The sequence below is a fragment of the Mirounga angustirostris genome, unplaced genomic scaffold (genome assembly GCF_029215605.1).
Source record: "Mirounga angustirostris isolate CCGP_5_RB_7025 unplaced genomic scaffold, mMirAng1.0.hap1 SCAF_2, whole genome shotgun sequence".
Classification (NCBI taxonomy): Eukaryota; Metazoa; Chordata; class Mammalia; order Carnivora; family Phocidae; genus Mirounga; species Mirounga angustirostris.
In genome coordinates this window covers 60,596,724-60,620,282 of record NW_026991710.1, presented here as the reverse complement: position 1 = coordinate 60,620,282, position 23,559 = coordinate 60,596,724, and the positions used below count along the sequence as shown (strand labels likewise).

The following is a 23,559-nucleotide window of genomic DNA, read 5'->3' as shown; positions in this document are numbered from 1 at the left end:
TCTCTCCTTACTACCTCTACTATAACACATCATTCTTACCTGCTTACAATGCCTTCCTCTCCTAGGAGATTCTAAGACTCCTTTCAGTAATCATGGGATCTCTTTGATGATCTCTGAGTGTCCATGGCTGGTTGTCAATCATTCTACAATACTTACTTTTTCAGGACTAAGATCATGTCATACTTACTCAAACTCTTATAGCACCCATGCTAGTAAAATAAAACTGTTGGTGCCCGGAGCAGCAGAAATCAAAGGGTTTTCACCAGATTCTGCACAAAGTGGTCTTCTAGTTGTATAGTTAAGTAATCCTCACATTTGTATAGCTGGCAAATGTTGTACTGAACAATGTTCTTAGAAAATTCATAGATACTTCAAATACTTGTTTTTCTAACTTATAGTAGTCATAATTTTGTGAATCATTTGTATTTTCATTAATTTGTCATTATTGTTGCTTATTTTGCATTAAAATATAAATTTATAAACAATATATAATACATCTATTATAAAATAATACTATATATATATTATAAGACCGTAGTTCTCAACATGTGACACCCCCACCCTCACCCCCTAGGGGGTCCTTCATTTTTTTTTTTTAAAGATTTATTTATTTGAGAGAGAGAGAGAACAAAAGCAGGGAAGAGGAGCAGAGGGAAAGAGAAAAGCAGACCCCCTGCTGAGCAGGGAGCCTGATGTGGGGCTCGATCCCAGGGCTCGATCCCAGGACCCTGGGATCGTGACCTCTGCCTGGGCTGAAGGCTTAACAGACTGAGCCATCGAGGCATCCCCCCCGCCAGGGGTCCTTGAGACACTCTCAGGAAGTCTATAAAGTCAAAAATAAATAAATCTTTAAAATATAGTTATTTTAGAGAGATTACGCAAGCATGAGTGGGGAGAGGGGGAGAGGGAGAGAATCAGACTCCCCACTAAGCATGGAGCCCAAAATGGGGCTTGATCTCACAACCCTGAAATCATGACCTGAGTCAAAACCAAGGGTCGGACACTTAATCTACAGAGCCACACAGGCACCCCAAAAGTCAAAACTCTTTTCATAGTAATATTAAGGCATTATTTGTCTTCTTTAATTTCATTCTCTCATGAGTTTCCGAGGGGCTAGCTGGCACATAATACTGCAACAGATTAAATGCATAAATAGATGAGACTCTAGCTATCTTCTATTAAGCAAGACATTGCAGACTCGAAAGAGATTTGCAAAAATGTAAAACAATGTTACTCTTTTCACAAATTTTTTTGGAAAATACAATTATTTTTAATAAAAATACAGTATTTCTGTTAATATGGAATGGGCTTATCATTACGTTCCAATAACATCCTTGCCTTGCCTTGCCACTTTTTGAGATGTTATGAATTTCCCACAGGTGCCCTCAGCATCCCATGTTAGTTCTTTTAATCTTGCACACACCTTCATTAAATCCTTTTCAGAATTCCAGCTGAGTGTCCTTCAGTTTTCTTCCAGGTCCCTGTCTGATACTCCTCTTGATCCTGGGTCAGACAGATTCATCAAGAAAACCTGTTTCTTCCTGAGGAACAACTGATGCTACTAATGTCAGGTGATCAGGTACCCTGATTTGTTGGTTGACGTCATAGATTTTGTCACTAGAGGTTGATAAAAGCAATTCTCAGTACAGTAGACTGGTTATAAGACTCTGGACTTAGATTGCCTAAAAGGTAATCCTGCTATAGAATCCTATTTTGGCGGGATGCCTGAGTGGTTCAGTCGGTTAAGCAGCTGCCTTCTGCTCTGGTCATGATCCCAGGGTACCAGGATCGAGTCCCACATCAGGCTCCTTGTTACGCAGGGAGCCTGCTGCTCCCCTGCTTGTGCTTGCTCTCTGTCTCTCCCTCTCTCTCTGACAAATAAATAAAATCTTCAAAAATAAATAAATAAAAGAAAAAATAAAGAAGCCTATTACGGCTTATTATAAAACAGGTACAGGTCTCCTCCGATATCTGAAAGTACAGCATTCCTATGAAAACTTTCTTTTTTTTTATTAAAGATTTTATTTATTTATTTGACAGAGAGAGAGAGAGAATACAAGCAGAAGGAGCGGCAGGCAGAGGGAGAAGCAGCAGGGAGCCCGATGTGGGGCTCGATCCCAGGACCCTGGATCATGACCTGAGCCAAAGGCAGACGCTTAACCGACTGAGCCACCCAGGTGCCCTCCTATGAAAACTTTCTTAAGTCAAATGTCATAAAGCAAAGAAATAATTACCATTAATTTATATGGAAAAATTTTTGAGTTTTCCCAGACCCAAAAAATAACCTCTCTTAGGTTTTTCTGGTAACTTAGGACACATCTTGCTAACAGATGCACAAAATAAATAAAGCTGAAGCACAGATGCTCACAGACACAGTTCAAGCTATGGCAGCCTGATGCTGAGATGCTCAGTGTAGTTCCAGGGGAAGGAGTTTGGTGGGCCACGCTTGCTGTTCCGGGTGTGCACTATCTCTATAATGGCTCTGCAAAACAAACACTGAACACCCTTTTCATTTTCCACCTTTTTCCATAAAAGCTAAAATCCTCTTTGGATTTCTTTCAGTTGTCAAAAACAGATACTAACATATGTCTTTGTAAAAGTGACGTGGCATGGAGCACCTGGGTGGCTCAGTTGGCTAAGTGTCTGACTTCGATTCAGGTCATGATCTCAGACTCCTAGGATGGAGCCATGCGTGTCGGGCTCTATTTGTCCCTCTGCCCCTCCTCCCACTCATACATGCACACTCTCTCTCTCTCGCTCAAGTAAATAAAATCTTTAAAAAAAAAAAGCACAGCTTAGCACAAAACATATGGTATTAATTTTGACATATTATTAATAAAATAAATTCTAACACTAAGCAGTTTATTCAGGCAGTTAATACATAAATCAGCCATCCTTTAGATTCCTTATATTAGGAACCATGCCTACCTTGAGAGCCCCTGTATTGGGATTCACCAATATACCTTTTATTTAATTAAAAGATTTTATTTATTTATTTGACAAAGAGAGACACAGCGAGAGAGGGAACACAAACAGGGAGAGTGGGAGAGGGAGAAGCAGGCCTCCCGCTGAGCAGGGAACCCGATGTGGGACTTGGTCCCAGGGCCCCGGGATCACAACCTGAGCCGAAGGCAGATGCCCGACTGAGCCCCCCAGGAGCCCCATCACCAATACATCTTAATTCACAGTCTTCCAGCCCTTCTAGAGCTAGGAAGAAAAAAAGACAGAGAAAAAAGAGAAAAATGAAAGAAGTTAAAGAGAAAAATAAAGAAAAAACTTAAAAAATAAAGAGACACAGAGAAAGAGAGAAGGGGAAAGGAAACCAAAAGGAAACCAATTCCCACTTCCTTGTCTTCTTCGCCTATCCTCTAATTTTATCTCCTACTGTCACATTTATTCAGTCTAATTTACTAACCATAGTCTTTCCATCTCTCCATCTTCAGTTCTTTGATGTCTGGATTAACAATTCAATGACCCTCTCCGGACAGGATGCTGACTTAAACACATCAATCACTCTACTAAACCAAAATATTGTCATAATTTAACAGAGATTCTTGGAAACTCCCCAATGCTTAAGATATAAAATGACTCAAAAAGGTAGTGGCATAATTATGCCACATTTCTTTGGCTCCTCTTCAAAGGAGAAATAAAGGATCTAAAAATATTTCCCTGAAGTGAGGACTTTATGGTAAATTAATTTTTTAAAGAATCTCAGGTGTACAGATTTGGATTAATCATCATTTTAGTTGATGATAGTCATCTCTGATCCATGCACACATTGTGTATACATATGTTTGTAATACAATGAAGACCCATGAATTCATTAGAACATTATCACTTAAAATATAGCTATAACTATGTTCCTTCCCTATCACGTTCCCTTGCCTCCTCCAACTCCAAGATAATTAATATCCTGAGTTCTGTGTTTATTATTCCCTTGTTTTTTTAAATTGCGGTAAAAGAAACATAACATTTTGCTATCTTAATCATTTTGAAGTGTACAGTTCAGTGGCATTAAGTACATTCATATTGTTGTGCAACCACTGCTCTCGTTTTTTAAAAAGATTTATATAAACATACCTAAATAAAATATTAAACTTTAGTTACACTGAACTTTATAAAAAGAGTAATCATTCTGGGGGCACCTGGGTGGCTCAGGATGGTTAAGCATCTGCCTTCAGCTCAGGTCATGATCCCAGGTTCCTGGGATCGAGTCCATGTCTGGCTCCTGGCTCGGTGGGAGGCCTGTTTCTCCCTCTCCCTCTGCCTCTCTCCCTGCTCATGCTCTCTCTATCTCTCTGTCTCAAATAAATTAAAAAAAAAAAAAACTTAAAAAAGAGTAATCATTCTGTATTTAATCTCAACACTATTTTACTTGATGCTACTTTAGAAAAACTCATCTACATTTCCTGCAAACAAGTCTTGCTTGTCTTTGTCAGTTTTATTCCTAAGTATTTCATGTTTTTAAATATTTATTGTTGCTACTGTAAATTTTTCTTTTAAAATGACATTTTAATTATTTGTTACTGATGTAGAAAACATGATATACTGATCTAGCTATCCACTTTGATAAGTTCTGATATTACTTTAACACTTAGTAAATTCTTCTGGGTTTTCTCTGCAGATAATTTCTACAAAGTTTTATTTCTTCCTTTCCAATTCTTGTGGATTACTCTCTTCTTTTTTTGTTTTATTTTTCAGGCTAGGGGTTACAGCAAAATGAAAATGAAGTGAAAAATGGGCATCTTTGTCTTGTTTTGTAAATCCCCAGTATACTTTATTATAGGTAAGCCAAGTTATCCAAATAAGCCCTTTCCTAAGAGTAAATGCTGCATGATCCAACCCCCTCAGTTCTACCCAGAGACTCACACCTATGGCAATAGAGTAACAGAAACATCTGATGACACAAATAACTTCATCATCCAGAGAGAAAATACTATTTGTTGCATGTAGGAGAAAAGCTAAAATTTGGCCAGAGAGCTGGCTATATTTGTGAAATGTTAGCTGGTAAAAAACTCATTTAGATTTGTTAAAAATACCCTTCTAATCCCGTCATCTTTAGAACAACCTGAAAGGTGGATGGGTTGGGTGTTAAAATGAGCACCTAATTTTAAGAAGACTGAAGCACAGACACACCTAACATCTAGGATCACAGAGCAGGTGAGAGACAACACTGTATACTGTATCTCTAGATGCCCAGCCCATCCCATCATCCCATCAAGTGAGGAAAGCAAAACACTGTATGGTCTAAAATGCACCCAAACAGAAGCTATTCTCAGTTCTTCCAATCATGATGATTTTAAGGGTCTACCGTCCACTTTGCATTTTGCTTGGACTGGCTGTGAATGATGAAACATATCAAAAATTTAAAAGTATGTAACCAGTATTACCAAACAATGTCAGCTAAGGGAATCTTGTGGGAGTTCAATCAAAACTATCAAAGGGAGGGGCATCTGGGTGGCTTAGTAGGTTAAGCATCCAACACTTGATCTCAGCTCAGGTCTTGATCTCAGGGTTGTGAATTCAAGCCCTGTCTTGGGTTCTACACTGGGCATGGAGCCTACTTGGGAAAAAAAAAAAAAACACAAACAAAAAAAACAAAACAAAACAAACCAAACAAACCTATGAAAGGGAAAGCTATGCCCTCCTCTCCTACACTCTCCAAAGTGTATTGTACATCAGGGGAAGGACTTCCCAGTCCACAGAAATCACTGAACTCCTCCAGCTCACTTTTTAGGAAACTTCTTTTAAGCACACTGGTTTCTCGGAAAGCACTTTTTTTCTTGGCCCATAATGAATCAGTCAGGGCAGACTGTTTCTTTCAGCCTGAAGCCATAATTAAAGGCTTAAAGATAAACCAGCAGCATCTGAATGAAACTAAAGACGGAATATTTCCTTAACTCTTCTTTTCTTTCAAAACTGAACTCACATCAGTGAATACAAAGAAAGGAAGTATGTCAGAGCTTTGAAAAAATTAGAATATAAATTTAAGAAGAGCTGTAATTTAGATTTTTATTCAAATGATCCATCTAGGATTGCCTGTGGATAACAAGTAATAGCTGGCCTTCTATTATCCCTGAAAGGTTGATTTTTTTTTTCCCAAGTTCTTCTCCATATTGGTAACACAAAGTTTCTCCCCTTAAGCAAATCCCCACTCAAAACAAGAAGAGAGGAATCCTTTGTTTTTATTTTATGCTCACCAGACAACTTCAGGTTACTAACTCAACTTCCCACATACCGTGATACTGGAAAAGGGTGATTTGGATACCAGACTCAGTATTCCCAGTCATTGGACGGTCCTCATTATAAATGAATAAACTATCTTTTTTATTTGCATCTTAGTCTCTTGTAGATTAGGCCAGCAGAATTAATTCTTTAAGAACACTAATTTTTTTACTCTGGATGATTAGAAAAAAATAGAGGAGTTTCTGGACTGTAAAACTGAGAACCAGACACTACAGAATCCTAAAAAAGTATTACCATCCTTGTGAAACTCTACCAACCTGCCTGCCTAAGGTTGGCTGGCTTCCTTCTATACCATTTGTTATGACACTTCTCTAATTGTATATGCTTTCCCTTCCTGGCCATTTGTCTAAATAAGCACAATAATGTTCATCTGAATGCTCCTGGTCTTTATGAGTACATTCTTCTATGAACATCCATATTATTTATTGTCTGAACCACTCATTTGGCACTGATCATACAGTTTCTTTTATTGATATTGTTTCATAATTTTTGCTGTTTCCAATTAGAATGCAAGCCATCAAAGACCAACATCAGATCATTTCCTCTGAGAGTAGCTTGGTTCCCAACACAAAGTACACAAACAATTATGAGAAGAAGCACAACTCTCCTCATTCTTCCAGTACCATCTATGGCCATATATGTAATGTACACTGAAAACATTTGCATTACTTCATTCATTCAATGCATAATTAAAGAGAACTTCCAATGAATAATTAAGAAGCTTTTTAGGAGCATCATCCTTTGCATATTTACCCCATAGTCCTTGAAATGATTCTGGACTATAGCTCACTAAGAATATCTGTATTAATTCTATCTACTTGAATCTATACTAACTTCTGAGGAAATTACAGTCTTAAGTTAAACTTGGTTCCTCAATCTAGAAAAATCAAGAACAACCATGTCCTAATGTAGAAATATGAGTCAACAGAATTTCTTTTTGAAGATGTATAATTCTTATTTATGCTGTTTCTTCAAATCTGTATAGATTTATCTATCTATCTATCCCTCCCATCCAGTATTTACTGAATACTTCCATATGCCAGGTGATATTCTAGCGGCCATGGACGCAGCTGTGAATAAGACTGATAAGGTCCCTGCTTTTTGACGGCTTATATTTTAGTGTGGAGAAATAGATATTAAACCAGTAAAAAATAACCAAATATCAGATAGAAATACCAAACAGAGAATTAAAAGATCATGGGTGCTTTAGATTGTATGCTAAAAGAAAGTACTATTTAGCTAAAATCCAAATGTCCAGAAGGAATCACCTATGCATAAAACAGGTAAAGCATTCCAGATAAAGAAAACAGCTAATGTAAAGGCCATGGTGACTGGAGTGTAGTGGTTGAGAGAAAAAAAAAGTGAGATGAGGTTAGACAGATAGATAGCAGTTAGACGACAGAGAATTTAATAAAACAAGTTAGTTACAAAATTGGATTTAATTCTAAGTACAACTGGAAGTTGTTGGAGGATCATAAGCAGGGGAGTGACATGGTCACTTACATTTTAAAAATATCACTCTGCTCTGCTACAGCAATTAAAAAGAAAAAAGCATATGTCTAGAAAAAGATTTATGCAGAAATGTTTTTAACAGCTTTATACTAACTACTAAAATGTGGAAACAGTTGAGGTGTCCACCAACAAGAGAATGGATAAACCAACTGGTGTTATTTGTGCAATGGAATACTATGCAGCAATAAAGACAAAATACTGATTCATGCAACTACACCGATGAATCTAAAACATATGCTGAGAAAAAGAAGGCTTGCACTAAAGAGCATATACTGAAATGGTCCTATTTATACGAAGTTCTAGAAAGGAAAAAACAAATCTATAGTTAAAAAAATTCAGAAGAGTAATAGTGTCAGGAGTAGAGGCAATGGGGTGAAGACAGACTGGCAAGTGGCATGAAGGGACTTTCTGGTGTGGCAGTGATATTCTAGAACCTGACAGGGATTTCGATTATACAAGTGTATGCATATGTGAGACTCATTTAATGGTACAATGAAGACCCGAACATTTCAATATATGTAAATTTTACCTCAAAAAAAAAAAAAAAAGAACATAAGGGGCACCTGGGTGGCTTAGTCAGTTAAGCATCTGCCCTCAGCTCAGGTCATGATCACAGGGTCCTGGGATCAAGCCCTGCATCGGGCTCCCTGCTGAGCAGAAGTCTGTTTCTCCTTCTCCTTCTCCCTCAGCCCTGCTCGTGTATGCACACTCTCTCTCTCAAATAAATAAAATCTAATGATAATAATAATAATAACCACAAAAACTAACTCAATAGAAAGCACGCTGGGATGATGGAGTAATATGACCTCTGAAAATCTCCTCTGTAAAAGCAAAAAGAACACTGGAAAAAAAATCTGTCAAAATCAACTTTTTCAGAACTCTTCAAATTAGCCAAAAGTTTGCAGCAGTATGGAAAACATCTAAGACACAGCTTATCTCATTAAGAACAGAACTCTGTGGCACTTTTCACTGCCCTGTTCTCATTCCCCTTTCGCATGATCTACACAGTAGTCTTGAAAAATAACAGCGCCACAACTATGTAGCTCTGAAAAGTTGCCTAAAAGCCAATGGAGGGGCAGAATGGGTTTGGAACTGCCCAAAAGCCCATCCTATTTGATTATCACTACTGACTTGGTTAAAGGCTTCCTTAAAAGTTCACAGGGCTTGTCTTTATTTGATTCTGAGCTCACTTGGTTAAACAGCCCTACCCCTAGCTCTAATGCTAAACTAATCAGCAGCAACTGTTTAACAATTATTAACTACCTGAAGTAGTTGGGTCTAATAAAAGATTAAAATTTTAAAAGAAAAACTGGGGAATGGGATGTCTATGGAGGGCTTTGAAAAGCTCCAACATAGTCCTAGGTATCTAGAAGGCCACCCACATGTGCAGGGCTGTGTGCACACACAGAAAAGAACTAAAATGGCCCTCATCTCTCCCTTCAAGCTGACCTTGAGGTTCTGCACAAACAGGAAATGAAAGCAAAGGCAGAACTGTAAATAGCCTCTCAGAGCACGGAAGGCATACCCCAACACATACCCAGAGCCTCTAGCTAAGGGCTGGGAGATTTACTGGTTGGTTCAAGGCATTTAAGGAAGCCTTAGTCCAACTGTTAGCTCACGCTTAAGCTAACTGAACAAAGACTTCAGTAGCTCTACACAATAAACAATAAAGATATTACAGAATTAGTTCAGGAAAATCACCAAAGAGCAACAACAATAGCAAATCCCAAGGAGGGGAAAAACTGGACTTCCTGCGTTACGATGTTATTCAAAAATATCCAGTTTCAACCAAAAAAAATATTATATGACATGCAAAGAGGAAAGTATGGTTCATGCACGTTTAGAAAGCATTCAACAGAAACTATTCCTGAGGAAGTCCAGGGGCTTCTTCATTGGACTTACAAGACAAAGACTTTAAGTCAGTTATTATAAATAAGTTAAAAGAAATAAAACCCATGTCTAAAGAATTAACAGAAAGAATGAGAACACGACCTTACCATAAATATCAATGAAAAAATTCTAAAAAAGAATCTCTGGCTTTAAAAAGTATAAAAAAGTGTAATAAGCAAAATAAGATATTCATTAGAGAGATGCAATAGATGATTTAAGCTGGCAAAAGAAAAAAATCAGCAAACCTGAAGACAAGTTCATTGAAATTCTCCATCTGAGAACAGAAAAAAAAAAAGTAAAAAAAAAACTTAACAGAGCCTCAGAAATGTATGGATGGAATACTATCAGGTGTACCAATACATGTATAATGGAAGGAGAGAGGAGTGGAGAAAAGGGAGCAGAAAGAATATCTGAAGAAATTATAGCCAAAACGTTCCCAAACTTGATGAAAAACATTAACCTGCATAACTAAAAAGCTCAACAAAGACCAGAGATCTACAGCTGACATATCATAATCAAACTGTCAAAAGCCAAAGATAGAATCTTCAAAGCAACGAGAGAAGTGATTCATCATGCACAAGGGAGCCTCAGTAAAATTCCTAAGTTCTCATCAGAAACCACAGAAGCCAGAGGCAGGAGCATGACATATTCAAAGTACAAAAAGAAAAATACTATCATCAAGAATTCTATACCCTGCTGCAAAATAATCCTTCCAAATGAAGGAGACAACTATTGTACAACTCTGTGAATATACTTTAAAACCACTGAACTATTGTATACTTTTAATGGGTAAATCACATGGTATGTAAATTACATCTCAATAAAGCTGTTATATTAAAAAAATGAAAGAGAAATCAAAATATTCCAGATAAACAAAACTCCCTGAGAAAATGTCACTCACAGACCTGCCCTAAAAGAAATACTAAAGAAAGTCCTTCAGCTTAAATGAAAGGCTAGACAGTAACTTAAATCCACAAGCAGCAGCCAAGAGCATCAGTAAAGAGAACACATAGGTAAATATAAAAGTTAGTATAATGCTGTCTTTTCCATCTGATTTTAAAAAACAACTTAATAAAGCAGTAATTATAAAGCTGCACTAATGAGCTTATGATATATACAAATTTACCTGATATGATAATAGCAGGGGATGAGGAAACAGTTATAATGGAACAAAATTTGTGTATACTATTAAAACTAGATTACTATTAGACAAAAGTATATTGTTTTAAGATGTTAATTATAATCCCCAGGGAATCACTTAAAAAAAACAAAACTAAACAAAACAGGGTGCCCGGTGGCTCAGTCAGCTAAGCGTCCAGCTCTGGTCACAATCCCAGGGTCCTGGGATCAAGCCCCACATCAGGCTCCCTGCTCCGCGGGAAGCCTGCTTCTCCCTCTCCCACTCCCCCCTACTTGTGTTCCCTCTCTCTCTGTGTCTCTCTCTGTCAAATAAATAAAATCTTTAAAAAAAAAAAAAAAAACCAAAACCATGAAAGAGAACAAAGAAGAAAGGATCAGAAAAACACAACAAAAACAACCATAAAACAAGTATCAAAATTTCAATAAATATGTGTCTATCAATAATTATTTTGAATGTAAATGAACATTCAAATCAAAAGACAGAGAATGACAAAGTAGATAAAAAAAAACAAGACCTATTTATATGCTGCCTACAAGAGAGCCATTTCAGATCTAAAGACACCTGCAGATTTAAAGTGAGAAGGTGGAGGGGTGCCTGGGTGGCTCAGTCGTTAGGCGTCTGCCTTCGGCTCAGGTCATGATCCCAGTGTCCTGGGATCGAGCCCCGCATCAGGCTCCCTGCTCCGCGGGAAGCCTGCTTCTCCCTCTCCCCTCCCCCTGCTTGTGTTCCCTCTCTCACTCTGTCTCTCTCTGTCAAATAAATAAATAAAATCTTTAAAAATAAATAAATAAAAAATAAATAAAAAAAATAAAGTGAGAAGGTGGAGAAATATTGATCATGGAAATAGATGTCAAAAGAAACCCAGAGTATAGGGCGCCTGGGTGGCTCAGTTGGTTAAGCATCTGTCTTCAGCTCAGGTCATGGATCCTGGAGTCCTGGGATCCAGCCCCTGCATCGGGCTCCCCCCTCAGTAGCAAGTCAGCTTCTCCCTCCGACCCTCCCCCATCTCATGCTCTCTCTCTAATAAATAAGTAAATAAATCTTAAAAAAAAAAAAAAAAAAGCCAGACTAGCAATCCTTATAATAGAACAGACTTTAAAACAAAAACTGTAATGAGAGAAAAAAAAAGTACACTATACAATCATAAAGAGGACAATCCAACAAGATATAATTGAAAATATTTATGCACCCAACATGGGAGGACCCAAATACATAAAGTAGGTAATAACAAACATAAAGGAAATAATCAACAGTAATAGTAGGGGACTTGAACACCCCACTTACATCGATGGACAGATCATCCAAACAGGAAATCAACAAGAGAATATTTGCTCTGAATGACACACTGGACCAGATGAATTTAACAGATATATTCCGAACATTCCATCTTAAAACAGAATACATGTCCTTCTCAAGTGCACATGAACAGTCTTGAAAAAAGCTCACATATTAGGCAACAAAACAAATCTTAACAAATTCAAAAAGATGAAAGTCATAACATGCATCTTTTCTGACTACAATGCTATGAAACTAGAAATCAACCACAGGAAAAAATCTGTAAAGGGCCCAAAAATACATGGAAGTTAAATAACATGCTACTAAAATAATGAATGGGTCTACCAAAAAAATCAAAGAAGAAATCAAAAATTACATGGAAACAAATGAAAATGAAAACACAATGATTCAAAATCCTTGGGATGCAGCAAAAGCAGTTCAAGGAAGGAAGTTAATAGCAATATAAACCTACATCAAGAAAAAAGAAAAAACTCAACCTAACCTTATACCTAAAGAATTTCGAAAAATAACAAAATCCAAAACCAGAAAAAATAAAAATTAGAGCAGAAATAAATGATATAGAAACCAAAAGAAAAAAAGTAATAGAACAGATCAATGAAACCAGCAGCTGGTTCTTTGAAAACATCAATAAAATCGATAAACGTGTAGCCACACTCATCAAAAAGAGAGCAGACCCAACAAAACAAAATCACTAATGAAAAAGGAGAAATAACAACCAACACCAAAGAAATATGAACCATTTTAAGAGAATGTTATAAAAATTTACATGTGAAAAAACGGTACAACCTAGAAGAAATAGCTAACTTCCTGGAAACATATAACCTACCAAAACTGAATCAGGAAGAAATAGAAATTTGAACAGACAGATTACCAGCAATGAAACTGAATCAGTAATTAAAAAAAAAAAAAAACTCCATTACTAGGGCGCCTGGGTGGCTCAGTCGGTTAAGCGGCTACCTTCGGCTCAGGTCATGATCCCAGAGTCCTGGGATCGAGCCCTGCATTGGGCTCCCTGCTCGGCGGGAAGCCTGCTTCTCCCTCTCCCACTCACCATGCTTGTGTTCCCTCTCTCGCTGTGTATCTCTCTGTCAAATAAATAAATAAATCTTTAAAAATAAATAAATAAAAAATTTTTTAAAACTCCATTACTGAGCCATCAAAAAAGATGAAATCTTACCATTTACATCGACATGTATGGAACTGGGGGGTATTATGCTGAGCGAAATAAATCAATCAGAGAAAGACAATTATCATTATGGTTTCACTCATATGAAGAATATAAGAACCAGCACAGAGGATCATAGGGGAATGGAGGGAAAACGAATGGGAAGAAATCAGAGAGGTAGACAAACAATGAGAGACTCTTACCTATGGGAAAGAAACTGAGGGTTGCTGGAGGGGAGGTGGGTAGGGGAGTGGGGTAACTGCATGATGCACATGAAGGAGGGCACATGATGTGCTGAGCACTGGGTGTTAATATGTAACTGATGAATTACTGAACTCTACATCTGAAACTAATGATGTACTATATGTTGGCTAACTGAATTTAAATTAAAAAAAAAACCTCCCAAAAAACAAAAGTCCAGGACCAAAGGGCTTCACAGGCAAATTCTATCACTTAAAGAAGAGTTAATACCCATTCTTCTCAAACTATTCCAAAAAAAACAGAGAAAGGAAAACTTCCAAATTCATTCTATGAAATCAGTATCATCCTGATACCAAAACCAGATAAACACACCACAAAAAAAGAGAACTATGGGCCAATATCTCTGATGAACATAGATGCAAAAAATCCTCAACAAAACACTAGCAAGCTAAATCTAACAATACATTAAAACAATCATTAACCATGATCAAGTTGGATCTATTCATGAGATGTAAGTGTGGATCAATATTCCCAAATCAATGGGATACATTACACATCAATAAGATGAAGGAAAAGAACCATATGACATAGTACAACATCCATTCATAAAAGAACCCTCAACAAAATAGGTCTAGAGAGAACATACCTCGATATAATATAAACCTAACATGAAAAATCTACAGCCAACATCATACTTATGGTGAAAAATGGAGAGCGTTTCCCTATAATGTCAGAAACAAGAGAAAAATGAAAGAAAGAAACAAGACCAGGATGTGTACTCTCACCAATTTTAATCAACATAGTACTGGAAGTCCTAGCCACAGTAATCAGACAACAAAAAGAAATAAAAGGCACCCAAATTGGCAAGGAAGAAGTAAAGCTTTCACTGTTTGCAGATGACATGCTACTATAGATAGAAAATCCTAAAGACTCCACCAAAATATGACTACAGCTGATAAATGAATTCGGGATGCAAAATCAATATACAGAAATCTGTTGCATTCCTGTACACTAATAATGAAGCAGCAGAAAATGAAATTAAGAAAACAATCCCAATTACAACTGCACCAAAAATAAAATGTCTAGGAAGAAACTTAAGAGATTAAAGACCTGTACTCTGAAAACTCTAAAACACTGATGAAAGAAATTCAAGACGACAAAAAGAAAGACATTCCATGCTCATGAACTGTAAGAAAAAATATCATTAAAATGTCTATACTACCCAAAACAATCTACACCTTTAATACACTCCCTATCAATATACTAGTATTTTCACAGAACTGGAAAAAATAATCCTAAAATTTGTATGGAACCACAAAAGACCCCAAAGAGCCAAACCAATTTTGAAAAAGCAGAACAAAACTGGCAGCATCACAATTCCAGACTTCAAGTTATATTACAAAGCTGTGGTAATTGAAACAGAATAGTACAGCACAAAAACAGACACACACATCAACAGAACAGAACAGAATACCCAGAAATAAACCAACAATTATATGGTTAATTAATCTTCAGCAAAGGAGGAAAGAATATGCAATGGGAAAAGCAGTCTCTTCAACAAATGGTGATGGGAAAATTGGACAGCTACATGCAAAAGAGTGAAAGTAGGCCACTTTCTTACACCATATACAAAAATAAACTCAAAACAACAGATTGAGAACCTAAATGTGAGACCTGAAACCATAAAAATCCTAGAAGAGAACACAGGCAGTAATTTCTCTGACACTGGCTGTAGCAACATTTTTCTAGATGTATCTCCTGAGGCAAGGGAAATTGAGACCAGTGCTAAAGTTGAACGAGCTGATGGATATGAGCCACCAGTCCAAGAATCTGTTTAAAGTCAGACATTTAATGGTGACAAATAAAAAATCATATTTGTGATGTTTAAAAATAAATAAATAAACAAACCATTGGGACTACATCAAAATAAAAAGCTTCTTCATGACAAAGGATGCAATCAACGAAACTAAAAGGCAACCTACTAAATGGAAAAAGGTATGTGCAAATGACATTTGTGATAAAAGGGTTAGTATCCAAAATATACAACGAATTAATACAACTCAATACCCAAAAAACAAATTCTCCAATTAAAATGGGCAGAAGAGGGGCACCTGGGTGGCTCAGTGGGTTAAATGTCTGCCCTCAATTCAAATCATGATCTGGCTCCGGGCTTCCTGCTCAGTGGGGAGTCTCCTTCTCCCACTGCCCCTTCCCCCCTCCTTGTGCATGCTCTCCTCCCCCAAATAAATAAAATCTTTTTAAAAAATAATAAATAAATAAAATGGGCAGAAGACATCAACAGACATTTCTCCAAAGACATACAAATGGTGAGCAAACACACAGAAAGATGCTCAGGGCACTTGGGTGGCTCAGACAGTTAAGCGTTTGCCTTCAGTTCAGGTCATGATCCCAGGGTCCTTGGATGGAGCCCTGCATCAGGCTCTCTGCTCAGCAGGGGTCTGCTTCTCCCCTCCCTCTGTGCGCTCCCTCTCTCTCTCTCTCTCTAGTAAATAAAATCTTTAAAAAAAAAACAAACGCTCAACATCACTCATCAGGTAAATGCAAATCAACACTACAATGAGGTATCACCTCACAACTATCAGAATGGCTAAAACTAAAACAGAAGAAACAACAGGTGTTGGCAAGGATGTGGGAAAAAAGGAACTCTAGTGCACCACTGGTGGAAATGCAAACTGGTACAGCCACTGTGGAAAACAGTATGGAGATTCTTCAAAAAGACTAGAACTATCCTAAGACTCAGTAATTGCACTACTGGATATTTACCCAAAAAATATAAAAACACTAATTCGAAGGGACACATGCACCCCTATGTTTACTTCAGCATTATTTACAATAGCCAAATTATGAAAGCAGGCCAAGTATCCAACAATAGACAAATGGATAAAGAAGATGTGGTATATATATATACACAATTCAATTCAATATTATTCAGCCAGAAGAATGAAATCTTGACATTTGCAACAACATGGTTGGAGCTAGAAAATATTATGCTAAGCAAAATAAGTCAGTCAGAGAAAGTCAAATACTATATGATTTCACTCATATGTGGAATTTAAGAAACAAAACAAACTAGCGTAGGAAAAAAGACAAACCAAGAAAGACTACAGAGAACAAACTGATGGTTACTAGAGGGGAGGTGTGTAAGGAAATGAGTGAAATAGGTGTTGGGAATTAAAGAGTACATTTATCATGATAAGCACATAGTAACGTATAGAATTGTTGAATCTCCATACTGTACTCCTGAAACTAACATAACACTGTATGTTAACTGTACTGAAATTAAAATTAAAAACTTTAAAAAGTAAGTGAATAAAAATACTTTGAAGTATATACATATGTATCTATGTGATTGTTTACCAGCTAACATTCATGTATATTTGTATACATTTATGAATAACTTATATATACCACAGCATTTTCCATTTTAGTATGAATTCCAGTGTGAGATCCATCTTAAACCTTTTCTGTTTAATTACTGAGGCACCCAAAGTAACTTCAAAGATGGTCTCAGCCATTTAGACAGAATGGAAATCAGAAATTCAAATCAAGAACAATATCCTCTCTAAAGAGGCAGCTTAACAGAGCTGTTAAGAACATGGACTTTAGAGTTATAATTTCTGGGTTAAATGAGTCATTATTTAAGGAATAACAGAGTCAATAATCATAAAACACTTCGAACATAGCGAGGCACACAGTTTTTGCTTTGTAATGTTTAATTTAAAAAATCAAATAAGAAATATTTTCTCATTAATAACATATCTAACCCACTTGATAGGTAATCTGCCTCAAACTCTATTTTGTTATATACAGAGCATCTTAGCTGAGAATTTAGATACAAACAAAAGTAAAATTATCATTTTTTTTTCTAATGTTAGAACAGTTCAGAACCTCTTCCATCCTTGATGTCAGACATTTCTCTGAAAATTCTGGCATTTTTATTCACAGTCTAATTTTTTATTCTGTACAAACAGTTATGAGAGGTCCCCTCCATATCACGACCTCTCATAAGCCTTACCCTCATCAGAAGAAAGTCTCTTTGCTGGGTGAAAGTCGTCTGGGTTCTATCCATTCTGGCCTCATTTCCCTTCCTTTTGTCTTTCCAGTTTCCCACAGCTAAGTCCCCTGACTTACTGACTTGAAAGCTCAGCCCTGGAACAGACTGAGCTGGTATTTAGCACTCCAGCAATTTTGGCCTGCCTCAAGCAACAACTTAGTCACTGTTTTTTTGTTTTTTGTTTTGTTTTGTTTTGTTTTTTTAAAGATTTTATTTATTTATTTGAGAGACAGAGAATGAGAGAGAACACATGAGAGGGGATAGGGTCAGAGGGCAAAGCAGACTCCCGCTGAGCAGGGAGCCCGATGTGGGACTCGATCCAGGGACTCCAGGATCATGACCTGAGCCGAAGGCAGTCGCTTAACCAACTGAGCCACCCAGGCGCCCTTAGTCACTGTTTTGATGACAAAATTCCTACATTTGAGGTTCCAAGTTTTATGTGTGCCCAGTTTGCAGGTATGGGCTCTTCTCATGGTATCTGTGCCAAGTTCTAAACCAGTGTCTACCAGCTAAACCAGTTTAATCCCAGGATGGAAACAGCCTTAACCGGGCCTATCTGTAAATTGTTGCAGCTTAGCTGACTATGAAAAGACTTCCCAGATACTTCCCTAGGTTCCAAGTATTCACCTGCATGAAATTTCCCATTGCAGCATGATGCCTGCATTTCAAACAGCATTTCGCCTTGAATCCCATATTGCCAATCAGTTGCAAAAAAACTATTATATCCCTTGGATACTGAATTTCCACTGTTAGGCCCAACACATGTTACACTATATGGGTATCATCTGCTTCCTACTGATGTTACCTGCTGTGAATTAATCAGCCAAGTGCTACTGAATACTAAGAAACCAATTTTTGCCCCTATTTGCCCTGTTAAAATTATGCTAATTTCTGCTACCTCGGCTACCAGTTTAACAACTGACACTTTTTATCCTCTGCTTCACATTTGAGAATGTCTTTGAGCTGTATCAATCTTAAATCAACCTCTGTTTTCATCCTGTTCTCCCAAGGTCTCTCTATCCATGCCCCTTTTTAAAATTTTTCTTCAGGGGCACCTGGGTGGCTCAGTCGGTTAAGTGTCTGCCTTCAGCTCAGGTCATGATACCAGGGTCCTGGGATTGAGCCCCAGGCTGTTGGTAGGCTCTTTTCAGCAGGGAGCCTGCTTCTCCCTCTCCCTCTGCTGGCCGCTCCCCCTGCTTGTGCACGAGCACTCTCCCCTCTCCCTCCCTCTCTCTAACAAATAAAAATCTTTAAAAAAATTTTTTTAAAAACAAAAATAAATTTTCTTCAAAAAGGAAATACCTTGTTTTTGCAATAATCTTATCATAGCTATTAATCCTTTTTTTATGCCATTCTAGATCTTACCTTATGATGTTTCATTCAGGGACTTTTCTGAAAAACACAAAAATTGCTTACCAACACTAACAGAAATCAGATATCCAAATTAGTGTTTTCCCTCAAAACAGTTATATGTAGAAGACTATTCAGTTATTCTAATGATGTCATGATTGTTCAAAACATTTCTGGAATTCTTTGAAACTTGCCAGTTCCAGATCTTTGACCTTGTCCAAGAAGACCAAACCTATTATTTATAGTATTTGATCAAAAGACAATGCTTGGCTCAATTATTTCCAAAAATTAGATTTACAAAGGATGAAAAATTGTTATTACTAAAGAACTTTTAAAATTTTTCTTAGCCTCTTGGGTGCCTGGGTGGCTCAGTCGGTTAGGCGTCTGCCTTCAGCTCGGGTCATGATCTCGGAGCCCCGGGGTCGAGCCCCACATGGGCTCCCTGCTCAGCTGAGAGTCTCCCTCTGCACCTCCCTACCGCTCGTGCGCACTCTCTCTCTCACTCTCTCTCTCAAATAAATAAATGAAATCTTTAAAAAAAAAATTTCTTAGCCTCTGAAAGTAATTACAAAGTTTAAGACAAATGTTGAGAAAAAGCATAGTAAGTAGACTAAATAGATTGCAACCTTTGTATGATCTAACACAATTATCTTATCTCTAAGGTTCTTCTTCCATATATAAAATGAAGATAACAACGTTCCCATTTTCTTACAGGTTACTGTAGAGATAAAAAGAAAAAATACATGACATCCCTGGAACCCATAAAGTGAATAAATATATTTATATTCATGACTTAATGCTGCAAATTAAAATAGATTTAAAACACAGCATAGATATACTCATTTTAAAACTGTGTTCCTCAGCCATAAAAAAGAATGAAATCTTGCCATTTGCAATGGTGTGGACAGCGTTAGACGGTATTATGCTAAGCAAAATAAGTCAGTCAGAGAAAGACAAATACCATATGATTTCACTTATATGTGGAATTTAAGAAACAAAACAAATGGACATGGGGGAAAAAGGCAAAACAAGGAACAGACTCTTAACTATAGAGACTAACAAACCGAGGGTTGCTAGAGGAGAGATGAGCAGGGGGATGGGTTAAAAAGGTGATGGGGATTAAGGAGGGCACTTGTGATGAGCACTGGGTGTTGTATGTAAAGTAATGAATCACTAAATTCTACACCTGAAACTAATATTACACTGTATGTTAACTAACTGGTATTTAAACAAAATCTTGAAAAGAAAAAAAAACTGTATTTAAGACTGACTTGAGGATTAAGTTGACATCTTTATTTTGCAGGAAGCAAAAGATGAGAATCAAAGTTTCATTTAAAAAGATTCATTAAAATGTTTTTCATTAAAAAAAAAACTTACATGCAATTAACTTCTGTTTTTCAAGAAACCATTCATATTTTGGAAAGTGAAACCTAACTCACTCTTAGTGAAAAAAGAAGGAGGGAAATTCCACAACTCAGAGTCACAATAAATACTAACAATATCTTTGATTCTGCAACATGGGACTTCCCCAAGTAACAGACAGCAGGTTTTGCTGAGTCAACTATAATGTTACCCAATCAGAGTTAGAGAGGGAAAGTGCCTTTGCAAATAAATACTGCATCCTAACCCCACATTTTCTGAGACACTCAACTGCTTAGACTTTCTGAGCCTACTGCAGAGGAACCTCCAGTCACGACATCATGAACCAAAGTGCTGTTCTTATTTTCTGCCTTATCTTTCTGACTCTGACTGGAACTCAAGGTAAGGAACATGAAGGGATATTTAATTTGTAAGGTCAGAAATAGAACTGAGTATAAATTCTATAATAATAGGAATAGTGTATTCACAAAAGTTTTACAACCTGCCTATAAATGAAGGGTAAATAAGCAGAGATTCCATCTGGCCACAGAGCGTACAGTCAGAAAAGCAAATGGAATAAAATAGAGGAGGAGCAGAAGAGGCAGTGTAAGAGAATAGACAAAAAATGTAAAGGAATGAGGGAAGAGAGGATGACACAGATACTTCCTTAGTCAACTCAGCTTAATTAACCATTTGAACCATTCAAGGGTATGAATTTACACTTCTCAAGTTGCAATTCCATTCTTTCATATAACCAACTAATTAATCATTCAGAGCTGTGTTAAAATGCTATTATTCTTTCTCCAACAGACTTAAATGACATGGGGATATTGGTTCTGCTAAGCAGTAACCAATTCACATTAAATGCCTAAAATGAAAACGGCACTAACCTCCCCTGCTCTCTGTACCTCTTCTTCCCACAGGAATACCTCTCTCTAGAACTACACGCTGTACCTGTATCAAGATTAGTAATGGATCTGTAAATCCAAAATCCTTAGAAAAACTTGAAGTGATTCCTGCAAGTCAATCTTGTCCACGTGTTGAGATCATGTGAGTAAAATGCCATCCGAATATCACTTCCCTAGTTGTAATCATATATTAAATATGTAAGTATGATCACAAAATCAGTAAAGGGCTTGTAATGATTCTAAGACCTCTGTATAACCAAGGGAAACATCTAGAATGAAACATAAACATCTGATCTAAAAACTATATTCCATCTGTTTTATTGGCCCAAGACTGTTTTAAATATTTTCACCCTTTCTTACTTCTACAGTGCCACACTGAAAAAGAACGGGGAGAAAAGATGTCTGAATCCAGAGTCTAAGAAAATCAAGATTTTACTGAGAGCAATTAGCAAGGAAAGGTAGGTTTGCTGCTCTTTGCAGAAGAACTGTTCTTTAAGAAATGTCAATTTTGGGAAGTCAGAAATATTTGCACTGAGCTTTCCTGTGGGATCCTTGACTTGAAAGTATTTACCATCATGCCTGCCTCTACCTCTATTTATTTTATACTGAGATCTCATCTTGTGCGGTATCAAAGGTTACCCTATCTATCTAGAAATGTCAACCCTGAGGAAGAGCTTTAAGTATTCAAGCAAAGCTACCGAATTTCCCCCAAGCCTTTCCTGGCCTTAAAAAAGCAGCCCCTGTAATCCACAATGATGATATAGCAGCAAGAAAGCTCACCAGATACTTTGCCTGGGGACTCAGAATGTTCCAAGCAGAATCCAGGTTGAAGCCAAAGTTGAGTATCACACTTTTACACCTTCTTTCTTTTCTTACAGGTCTAAAACATCTCCTTGAACAGAGAAGCATAATCACTGTAATACTGATAAAGATGGACCAGAAAAAGACTACCTCTGCCATCATTTCCCTGCACACAATATATGCAAGCCCTAATTGTCCCTGGATTGCAGTTCTCTTAAAAGGTGACCAACCATTGTCACCAAATTAGCTGCTACTACTCCTTGAGGGAGGTGGACGGTTCATCACCCTATCCTGGCACTATAAGCTATGCTGAAGTACTACATTTTCAGTGAATGTACCAGGTCCTACCCTACTACTGACACTTTCCTCACCTGTCCTACCTTCTAACCGTTATTAAGGGATATTTCCACCTCTAGACTTATCAGAGTTCTCTGAACTTCACAAAGTACCCATAATACAATCTCCTTTTTTAAGAAAGACCTTTACTCCACGAGCTTCTACTGCTATCCTCCCAAGGGGCCCATATTCTTCCAGCAGTTATATATATATGCAACTCCAAATACATAGAAGAACCTAGAAATACCTGAAAATGTATGTGAAAATACTACTTTTAATGAAAAGCTACGTAAAGTAGGATTCTTAGATATACATATTTCTTGTTTTCAGTGTTTATGGAGTAACTTGTGTAACTAAATACCACACGATTGTGCAATGAAAAATTTTAAAATCTAGATGTATACTCTGCATGTTATGTAAGACAGATATGCTGGATGTGTTTTAAAATAAAAATGCTGTGCTCTCTTGAAGATGTTAAGAAAGATTATATGACTGTTAGCAGATCAAAAAAGTAATAAAATAATAACTAAAATGAAGTGTCTGGTGGGTCATTTGACTGGAACATGTATTTCACAGAAGAATCCAATGGTAGAAGACAAATGAGTTTGAGAACTATCATATTCCTTCCAACTGCAGTATTCTGAAAGGCCCATCATACAAGACTCTTTTGGACTGATGTGGCCTAACAGACTTCACCTGAGCTTCAGACCCTTATATAGAGATGTCTCATAGACATCTGAATATCCCACAGAAACATCAAACTCCAAAATATCTCAAATTCCCCTCCCCCAGATCTAGTTCTCCTCCTATATTCTATGTCCTAGTTTAACAATACTAGCAACCACTCAGTTCCCCAAACCAGAAACCTGGGAGTAATTCTATATGCCTTCTCCTTCACCTCCCATATCCAATTAGTCACTAAGGAAATATCTGCAATGCATTTATAGTTGGCAAATTAGTAGCATCTAGAATATATAAAGAATTCCTATGAATGAAACAGGAAAGGATAAATAACTAAATGAAAAACGGGAAATAGAAATGAAGAAAGAAGAAAATATACAATGCACAAGTTGAATATAAAAAATACTTAACATCACTAGTAATCAGGGACATCTACATTCAAATCATTTTGGGATACCATTTGACACCACCAGACTGGCAAAACTCTTTAAGGTGGATAAATACCAAGTGACAGGAAGGCTTTACAGCAATGAGGAATACCACTCTACTGCTGGTGAAAGAAGAGTAAGCTTTGGGCGCCTGGGTGGCTCAGTTGGTT

The 23,559-nt window shown here is 37.1% G+C and overlaps 2 protein-coding genes across 3 annotated transcripts in view; one reads left to right on the top strand and one right to left on the bottom strand.

Annotated features, from left to right (window-relative positions):
- Nucleotides 1-23,559, bottom strand: part of ART3 (ADP-ribosyltransferase 3 (inactive)) — a 145,887-nt gene that overhangs the window by 97,759 nt on the left and 24,569 nt on the right. The window lies entirely within an intron of this gene.
- CXCL10 (C-X-C motif chemokine ligand 10) lies at nucleotides 20,486-22,812 on the top strand. Its single transcript, XM_045880975.2, has 4 exons — nucleotides 20,486-20,637; nucleotides 21,159-21,285; nucleotides 21,512-21,601; nucleotides 22,022-22,812. The coding sequence occupies exons 1-4, from the start codon at nucleotides 20,577-20,579 to the stop codon at nucleotides 22,038-22,040; spliced, it is 297 nt and encodes a 98-aa protein (XP_045736931.1). The 5' UTR covers nucleotides 20,486-20,576; the 3' UTR covers nucleotides 22,041-22,812.

What these genes read in the sequence shown, in the direction of transcription:
- CXCL10 (XM_045880975.2), top strand. Translation starts at nt 20,577, where the DNA reads ATGAACCAAAGTGCTGTTCTTATTTTCTGCCTTATCTTTCTGACTCTG. An exon ending in GACTCTGACTGGAACTCAAG is followed by an intron (nt 20,638 to 21,158) that starts GTAAGGAACATG and finishes TTCTTCCCACAG; the next exon opens with GAATACCTCTCTCTAGAACT. An exon ending in TGTCCACGTGTTGAGATCAT is followed by an intron (nt 21,286 to 21,511) that starts GTGAGTAAAATG and finishes TTACTTCTACAG; the next exon opens with TGCCACACTGAAAAAGAACG.